This window comes from Hibiscus syriacus, unplaced genomic scaffold, assembly GCF_006381635.1.
Source record: "Hibiscus syriacus cultivar Baekdansim isolate YM2019G1 unplaced genomic scaffold, ASM638163v2 tig00110346_pilon, whole genome shotgun sequence".
In the NCBI taxonomy this organism is placed as follows: domain Eukaryota; kingdom Viridiplantae; phylum Streptophyta; class Magnoliopsida; order Malvales; family Malvaceae; genus Hibiscus; species Hibiscus syriacus.
Window position 1 is genome coordinate 1,663,990 of NW_024062697.1, and position 9,416 is coordinate 1,673,405.

General features: G+C 36.1%; 1 protein-coding gene across 2 annotated transcripts; it reads right to left on the reverse strand.

Annotated features, from left to right (window-relative positions):
• Nucleotides 1–355: 355 nt before the first annotated feature.
• LOC120120723 (protein PHOSPHATE STARVATION RESPONSE 2-like) lies at nt 356–6,978 on the reverse strand. 2 transcript variants are annotated; one of them, XR_005515924.1, is made up of 12 exons: nt 6,489–6,978; nt 6,080–6,455; nt 5,617–5,810; nt 5,361–5,514; nt 3,622–3,732; nt 3,209–3,297; nt 2,978–3,043; nt 2,770–2,866; nt 1,841–2,226; nt 1,686–1,748; nt 1,545–1,584; nt 356–610 (listed from the first exon to the last, which is right to left on the reverse strand). XR_005515924.1 is itself a non-coding variant. In XM_039140275.1 (5 exons), exons 2-5 carry the CDS (start codon nt 1,883–1,885, stop codon nt 396–398), a joined length of 363 nt encoding a protein of 120 aa, XP_038996206.1. In that variant the 5' UTR covers nt 1,886–2,226; nt 2,387–2,760; the 3' UTR covers nt 356–395. The 2 variants fall into 2 exon arrangements, 1 of the variants encoding a protein (XP_038996206.1); XM_039140275.1 differs by lacking the exons at nt 2,770–2,866; nt 2,978–3,043; nt 3,209–3,297; ... (3 more) ...; nt 6,080–6,455; nt 6,489–6,978 and adding an exon at nt 2,387–2,760.
• Between the last annotated feature and the right edge of the window lie 2,438 nt (nt 6,979–9,416).

The window sequence follows — 9,416 nt, forward strand, 5'->3', positions numbered from 1 at the left end:
CGTCATAAATGAAGACGACACACATTTGTGTCATAAATTTATGACACGCATTTATGACTTCGTTACGTGTCATTGAAGCACACGTCATTAGAAAAGATGACACATATTCGTGTGTCATGATTGTATGTCGTAAATATATATATATATATATATATATATATATATATATATATATATATATATATATATATATATATTGTAGATTGACAAATAATCAAATTAAATCACATTTAATGCCTCATAATACAAAATATATATATCATATTATATATAAGCAATCTATTTGCATACAATATATTAACATTAAGTTATCAAAAATATTATAATCATATGTCGATACAAAATATCACGACATAATAAAGTTTTCCACATAAGATACCCATTCTTTGCGAATATCAAACATGTCGACGTTGCGGGAGATGCAACTCCTCTAGCTTCTTCTGCAATTTTGAAGTTGCTTCTTCAGAATCGAGAACTCTTGAAACAGGCTGTGAATGAGCATTGGCTTCAACTAAACTAGTAGGAACATCAGATGCACCAGCTGTTCCCGAACCCTTCCCAAAATTAGAACTGATCACCTTTGGTTTCCACTCCTTATTTGAACCAATTGCTGATGACATATAGGAATTAATACTTTGCATATATTAATCAAGCATCAACTATCTTCAGGTGAGAACATAAAGTAGTCCAAACATTTGTAAAGAGCAAACATTTTCATTTATGGTTATCAAGTCATCACTCATCACTAAGTAATATGAAAAGAACGAAAAATCAAGTAAATTTGTGGTAAAGGTATCTTAAGCTTTAAAAGCTTTACTTTTCATTTCTCACAGTTACACTATTATTTAAGAGGATACTTCTATTTACATATGGGTAATTCACCCATCCTTCTCGGTTATAATGATGATTTTCATTCAAACTTGCAAAAAACGTGCTACTGAATTCTATTTCGCTCAGAGGAAAAGGTGATTGATATCCATTTACCAAAATTAGTTATAGATTCCAATGATCATAATGAGTAACATAGTGGGTCTGAACTCTGAACATCCTTAATCAATCAAACAAAGGAGGGCATTCAACTAAACTTTCCTGGTCTAAGTGAATTTAGATAAATCCCATCTCTAACAAATAACGCACATATCTTGATAACTTAAGCATCCATGTACAGTCCAGCAAAAAGCCAAAAATCAACTTTTTTTAAATATCAACATTCACATAGATTGCAATAACTTTCATTATATCAGTATGGGATGGGAGATTGTCGAGTGCAAGCTAGACATGCATCATAAATCTTCACTGGAAAGTTAAAGATTCTGGAACCAATTAACTATTTTTTAAAATTGATATCCACTTCATTGATGAGGCCAAGTTGGACTATGTAGCTCTAAACTATCAATCTCAACCCCAATATAAGTCACAAAGAGAAAACATTGATTTAAAAATATATATGTTCCAATAAAGAAACAAAAGCAATAGATGCATGCTTTCAGAGAAGTAACACAGCTAAGGAAAAGGAAGAAACTTAAAGGGAGATTAACATATACCTTTGGATGGCTCTGGTCTGTATCTAGTTGTTCTGTATTTCTGCAGTGAAGAGATCGGTTAAAAGGTAATCAAATCCAAGCCTTTGTACACACATTTAATATATATATATAAATTAATAACTAATAGAAAAGTCTATGCACCTGCAAATGACTTTTAACATGATAAATTGTCAAGCCTTCAACTTTCATAAGCTTCAACACGCCCTTTAGAGTAGCTCATGCAAGTTGAAAATACCAAACAAATTAAAACATAACATATTTTGGAAAAAGTTTCATGAGAAATGAAAGTAACGCACTTTCACTGTCTCCCAATTGGTTGACAGCTTCAACAAAGGCTTCATGAAGTTCTGGTGTCCACCGCATTCGTTATTTTGCTGGGGCGTCCACTAACGCTGTAACTAATATTAAGGCTCATCATAACAGTTGCACTTGCAGCAGCAGAGACAATACAAAGACAAGACAATAGGAAACCTTATTATCATCACAGTACACATAATATCCATTTGCATTCTCTTTATCCCAAGCCAGCCAAGTCTCACATTAAGCTAAAATCTAAGTGATTTAAAACCAAACAATACGAGAAATGATATATGGACCACCAAATGGGTGCATTGAGGATGTAAACTAGTACTGTATTGACCACCTAATCTCTCCGTTGCCTCCACGACTTGTCTCCTTGCTTCTGCAAGCAAAAGAGAAACATTGACATGTAATGACAAAATATGATGAGTTCAATCAAAATTCAAAGTACCCAGACTCGAAATCATACGAGTTTTTATCAAACTCAGACAGCAGTACACTGTAAGAAGTACCCCAAAACAATAAAACCAGAAATAACCAACCTTTAGATAAGCCAGTGACGCAAATAACCAGACCAGAAAATGGACCGGGGGATCGAACCGTTAAAGGTTCAAAACAAATAGAGGTAGGGGCAGGGGACATTGGTTCAAGGAAACATTCAAACAGATCAAATTTTTAAGGAAACAAACATAAGTTCAAAAACGAACAAAAAAACAATCCATATATAAATAACCTACGGCACAAAGCTTTTTAGTTAGCTTAACGGCGGCCTTTAAATTTTCTAAAGTTTCCTGATGACACTTAGTATCATGCCACGAGAAATCGAACCTAGTCACTGAAGAAAAACAAAAACAAACGAATAAATAAATATTGCTTCCAATAACACAGTAGTAACTAAAAAGCAGTGAGTCCGAAAATACAGTACCAAACATTCCAGCTTTAAGACAACCAGAAATAACATCAACAGATCGAGACCTTGGACCTAAAGTTCCCACTATCTTGGTCATTGTCGGGAAAAAACTCTGTAAAGAATATGAACGAATCAGTTTCCAAATCTACCAGGATCCGATCAGATTCCCTGAAAAACCGAAAACCCTAAACAGATTGACTTGAAAAACAAAAGGGAAACTTACAGCCTTAGATGGCTCCAGGATTGAAACATCCTGATTGGCTAGTCTAAAACGTAATTTCCTTCAAATCTAACATAAACCCAGAAGAATTTATTCAAATCCAAGAAATCCCACAAGTTCCCAGTTCAGAAACATTAGAAAGTAGCAAATCAAAGTTCAACCACCAAGCGTAAAAAATATGCGTACGAGAGGGGGAATATGGGTGTTATAGATGCATAGATGGAGTGAGCTTACGGTGCAAAGTGGATGGAGAAGAGGAAGTAACGGAATTGGAAGGAGCTGGTTGTTCTTTCATCTCCACATCTTGAGTCATTTTTAAGAACCTGACACAATTTCAAGGTTCAAACTGATTATCGAGGGGGGAAGAAGCGGGAAGGATGAAAATAATGGGGGGGGGGGGAATTAAAATACGACTCCTAAAGATGACACACAATTAAAACTATACTCCGTGTTTTTGTAAATTTTTTAGATTATGACTATTAAATATGACACATTATTGTAAGTCATAAATCGTTTAGATTTTAAAAAACATGACATTTTTTAATGACACACATATTTTGCAAGTCATAAATTAGCGTGTGTCATTGTTCGTGTGTCATTAAAGATATATTTTCTTGTAGTGTCAATAATAGGTGTCCCTCTTATACCTATGAATCTCCTTGAGCCACTTGTTTATACAAGTTCTGTGGAATTCGTGATTACAAGGCAATACCCGCATGCTATCCGCCTCCTCATACTCCACAAGGCATATGTAACATCTGTGAATTGAATATAAAAGACAAAAAATTAAGACGTAAAATATGCCTGATTGTAGACTAATGCCATATGAAGTTACTGAAAAAGAAAGCATACTGAAGGTTAGGGCCCTCAGAAATTGCACATCCCACCATTTTATATGTCCATGCAGGTAGACAATACCTAAGTCGGTCTAAATTTCCATCTCTAGCTCCCCCAATTTCCTCTATTCGTATTGGATTCAAGACCAATGAAATCATTATTCTCTAGCTAGATCACCTGGACTAAAAAATCTAAAACTTGTGGCTTTGATGCTTAAGGATGGAGAAGTTTGCACATGTATCATGTCAATATTAGAGGTGACAATGGTTATATTTGGTTTTGGGGAAAAAATGAAATTAATAGGCTATATTCTGTTTGTTTTTTCAAACCGAACCAAATTCCATCCTTCCAGAACAGTTCAGTTCACTGGTCTTCCATTTTTTTTTTTGGCTATCGATATTTCATTTATATATATATATATGCTTTATTTTTCACTAATTTAGACAAAATATTTATTTTTATATTATCAAAAAATAAGAACTAATTATAAATTAAAGAAAAAAATAGAATTCGATTTGGTTTGGTTTGAACTTTGAATAATTGCAGTTTTTCAACTTCTGAACCAAAAAAACCAAATTTATATAACTATTACCCGAATTGTATTAATGGGTTTGAGTAGTTTTCAGTTTTCTTGGAAATTTTCACTCGGCCCTAGAGAATATTAATGCTTTTATTTTTGGTACATTAAGTAATAATATTACATCACAGGTTTACATCCATTATATCTATGCATATTACACAAGGTTATCATGTCTATATTTCAAATTTACATGTTACACATAGCTGCTAAACCGTAACAGATTAAAGCCAAATGGAGTCCTCTAGACAAGAAAATTGCATATGGAACTCGTCTGAACCAATATTGTGGGTCGATGGCAGGATAATTAAATTACTTATTACTTCTCTCATAAGTCATTAAGAAATCATGCCATTGAACTTCAATTTCATACTTTACATAGAATTAGGCATGTGTGGATAGATTACCAACAGATCAGCCAATGATAGGCCTACTTGAGTGCTAGACACCAAATCTTTTGAGCCTACCAGTGACTATAACTTGGCAGCAGGCTTTAAAACTTAGCGTCCCAAAAGAGCTAAGATTCCATTTCTTCCGTGACAAAGAACTAGCAATCATTCTTCTTTCAGGGTTCATTAGTGTACTAAATTAGCTGATTGAATACTAATTTTAAAGCCCTTCAGCTTCAAATTATCCCAAACAAGAAAAACTTCAGTTAACTAATTATTTTACTCTCATATTGTCATTAGCTTAATTATTGTTAAGATATAGGTCAAGCTGCCTCATTATCAATTTCCAAACATATTGTAGTTCAGAAAACTCTTTCTACAACTGATCATGTTTCATCTGAGTTCTTGCACAAATTTATAACTTACTCTGAGCTAAAATGCCAACCACATATTCTTTCATTGCTGATCCATTTAAAGTGAATGCATATGCAGTTAAATCTCATCTTCAACCATCTCTAGGGGAAACAAAAATTTTCAAGTGTGCTTCACATTTTTCAAATGGAAGAGGAAAATAAATACTTACTGTGCAGCCTCTTCATTGTAAGTTTGTGTGACATGTTGTATGCTTTGACAGGAAGCGATTCCACAACTTCATTAGGTGCAGGAACAGATCCAATTGAAGATAGAGAAGCTCGAGAAGATAAAACCACGGACTGCTGGTGAATTTCATCCAGAACCTAATTAAAATGCATAGAAATTTAACTCCAGGTGATAGGTGCTTGAGAAATAAGGAAGATCAATGAAGAGAAGACAATAATAACATTAAAAACTAGAATTACCTCAATAAAGCTTCAGCTAACATAACGATTCTGGATATACTAGCCCTAACACTTGTCTGATCATTTGAATTGGAATCTCGATTATTTATACGACAAGTGCATCGACCAGTTCTATGTTGACCAGATAATATACAAAACCTTTCATGTCCAGAAAAGTTTTCAAAACGGCTTCCTAGCCGTTGAAGAGCTCGAACCTAAAGCAGTCTCATAGGTTAGTAACTAAAAAAACAGATAGAAAAATAAGCATCATCTTGCATCGAAATGGACAATAACCAATTAACTTATGGCAGAATGAATGCAGGCATAAGCAACGAGATATAAATAAAGCACTAGGAAAAATTGTTAGCCATAACAATTGTTGTATTCAAGATGTTAATGAATAATGTACAGTTCAACAGATGATGATGAGATGTTATTTTCTTAATTCAGTAACCAGAAGATATTGAATTGGAAGATTACAAACCTGAGATCGTATTCTTCTCCTTCTTTCAAGGAAATTGGATCTGTGCTCGAGTAGATCATGATATCTGGCTTCTCTAGACCGGAAGGTTTCAACTTCATGATCCTGAATGTTAAAAACGGGACGGTTTGGAATGACGGGGGCAGTGGATGTGGATGTGGAACTGGAAGGAGAGGTAGCTGATTGTCACGACTCTCCGTCTGCTGCAAATGCGTGAGTCTGGTTGCTGTTTTGCTGTAAAGGGCATAACGTGAAATCAGATATAGAAGCTCTACGAAGAACACGGTCACGAAGCCTTCCAACACTCAAAGTTCTGCTAAAATGCACATTCCTTTCAACAGGTTCTCGACTTCCAACTCCAACACGTCTATCCCTATCCCTATCCCTATCCCTATCCCTATCCCTATCTGACCTATCTGTGCCCCCATCATTGAAGATTACGGAAGAATATAAGTTTATAGAAGAAGAAGAAGAAGAATTTTGGGGAAGATGTGTGGATGTTCTTCAAATGTATCGGAGTTGTCATCGCGGTTCAATATCGCAAGGCTCGTAGAATATGCCCTAGACGACCCCAAACTATTGGCTCTGCTTAATCTAAAACTAACGTTACCCGGAAGGAAGCTAAAGCCAGAGAGGCAACGAGAAGGAGAGTGATGCGCTGCTGCGGCAGCCGCCGCGGCGTCGGTATCAATTTTGGAACTGCTACCGGTACCGGAAGACATGCATGGCAGTGACATTCCGTAATGAGGTGCCACTTCACCTTTAACCTTCCGTGAAGGTTTCTTTTTCACCAGATCCGGCTCAGGTTCCGGTTCTATACTGTTCCGATTTTTATAACGCGGTTCAGCAAGTCCAGAAGGAGATCCAAGGCAAGAGGATAGGAAAATAGATCTTCTGGAGAAGAACCCTTGCTCCCACCGGATCCCATCTTCAACCTAAATAAATAAAGAGTAAAGTACATTAATGGTCACTGAATTTTTTTAAAACTTTCATTTAGATCTCTCAACTTTTAAAATTGGCAATCCAGTCCCCTAATATTTAGTCTGTTTGCAAAATGGTCCCTTAACATTTAGTCTATTTGCAAAATGGTCCCCTAACATTTAGTCTGTTTGCAATATGGTCCCCGACCGTTTGACGCCGTTACACTTTCCATAGTACGTTTGCAATATGGTCACTGAACTTTTCAGGCGCTTGCATTTAGGTCCCCCAACTTTTAAAACTTGCAACACAATCCTAAATTTCATTCTAAACCTCAAATTCCTTTTAGATCTCAAATTTCCTTTTCCGCTTCTCTCTTCTCATTTCCAGCGTAACTTTCCAGTCGATGATGCATGGGAAATTCTAATCTAACTTTGAATTATGTGGAAATGTTGACTTGAATAAGGGTTCATTGAGAGAACTCGACCAAGGGACTATCGGAACCATCAACGATTCAAGGCGTAATGTTGGATACAAGTCATCTCAGGTGAAGCATAGATGTTCGATGAAATGCTTGTGAGAAAAATTGGGGATAGAAATGCAGAGTTGACAAATAGTACTAAGATGAAATAAGTATCATTGTTGAAAGTCACCAACAAAGCTGGAATTATTTTGTATAAATGACATATAATAATTTCTTGGTTTAATCCTTGTACTTAAAGATTTTCCAACAGATGATCAAATATAATGAAATCCCAAACAGCGCATTCACCTCTCGTTTGGTTTTTGTTCTTCAATTTTCCGCCATGTAAAATTGTAAACCCAAGCAGGTCTTTTAGCTTTTTATTTACAAAGAAAAAATGGAGGAAGAATTGCTTGAACGCACCACCGATTGCATTTATTTCTTAGTCTCTCCTCTCACTTGCAAGAAGGTATTTATTTTCTCTTTTGAGCTATCCGGAAGTAAGATTTTCCTCTTTCGCACTTTCCTATTTTCAGCTCGTATTGTGTGTTTTTTGTTGAAATTTTTATGTTTATGGAACTGCATGTCAATGATATGGATATTCAGTGTTAGTTTTGAACCAAAACCATCTAATTTTCTTTCTTTCTTCTTAATCAAAACTTTTAGTACTTCTTATGAAAGATATTCAGTCCATCAGAATAGAAGTGAAATAGGGTCCTATACTAAATTTTTTTGATCTTCTTGTTTGGTTTTTCTTTAAATCAGGGAATTGGTTATGAGTATCGATATAGTGAAATCGCCATGCTCAATCCGAGAGACTGCTGGTACTAGTTTACTGGGAATTGTATTGATCCAACCAATGGTTTTCGGCGTCCTGTGAGCTCATATTCTTTTTAATAAGTTCATGTTGATTATGGGACTGATATATTGTGAACGAATTAAATTTGTAGTTGAAGTTTGTAGATTTCGTGATAGGATCATGATGATTAAGGTTATTATAGAAGCAGAAGTGGTGAATGTCCTTTCAGTGTACGCCCCATACGTTGGCCTAGGGGAGGGGGAAAACGTTGCTTCTGGGATTCGTTAGGTGATGTACTTAGGAGCATTCCGGAGGACCAAAGAGTTTTCATTGGGGGAGACTTCAATGGCCATATAGGTAGTGAAATCGACGGGTATGACGGTGTTCATAGAGGTTTCGGTTTTGGTAGTAGGAACGAGGAGGGTCGTTCGTTGCTTGAATTTGCTACTGCACATGATATGGTAGTCACTAAATCATTCTTTAACAAGAGAGATGTGAACTTGATTACGTTCCATAGCAGGGGACATTGTACCCAAATCGACTACATCCTGGTTCAAAATCAGGATCGATGGGCTTGCATTGACTGTAAGGTGTTCCCAGAAGAGGCATGTGCATCACAACACAGATTGTTGGTTTTGGTGTTCCGCGTTCGCCACGGGCAGAGCACTCATAGGAGGGCTAAACTAGGTAATCTTAGGATCCTTTGGAAGAACTTACATAGAGCGACATCTAATGAATTTAGGAGTAAGGTTTTGTCTCATACAGGTTTTGGAACTACAAACTCAAATAATACAGATATGTTATGGAAAAATATGGCAAATTCCATCAGAGAGGTGGGCAAAAACACCCTTGGGTTATCGACAGGGAAGGTCAAGGAACATAAAGAATTGTGGTGGTGGAATGACGAAGTCCAAACTAAAGTGAAGACAAAGCAAACTTGCTTCAAGGAGTTTCTACAATGCAATGAAGACGAAAAAAGATCGATAGCTAAACAAAGATACAAGGAGGCAAAGCGGGAAGCCAAGAAAACAGTGGCTAAAGCAAAGGATAAGGCATACGAGGAAATGTACAAGAGATTAGACACAAAAGAAGGACAAAACGACATCTTCAGGCTTGCAAAATCCAGGGAGAATAGGAAAAAGGATCTAGGTAGCATTAGG

What these genes read in the sequence shown, in the direction of transcription:
- LOC120120723 (XM_039140275.1), bottom strand. Translation starts at nt 1,885, where the DNA reads ATGAAGCCTTTGTTGAAGCTGTCAACCAATTGGGAGACAGTGAAA. An exon ending in CCAATTGGGAGACAGTGAAA is followed by an intron (nt 1,749 to 1,840) that starts GTGCGTTACTTT and finishes GCTACTCTAAAG; the next exon opens with GGCGTGTTGAAGCTTATGAA. An exon ending in CAGACCAGAGCCATCCAAAG is followed by an intron (nt 611 to 1,544) that starts GTATATGTTAAT and finishes ATATGTCATCAG; the next exon opens with CAATTGGTTCAAATAAGGAG.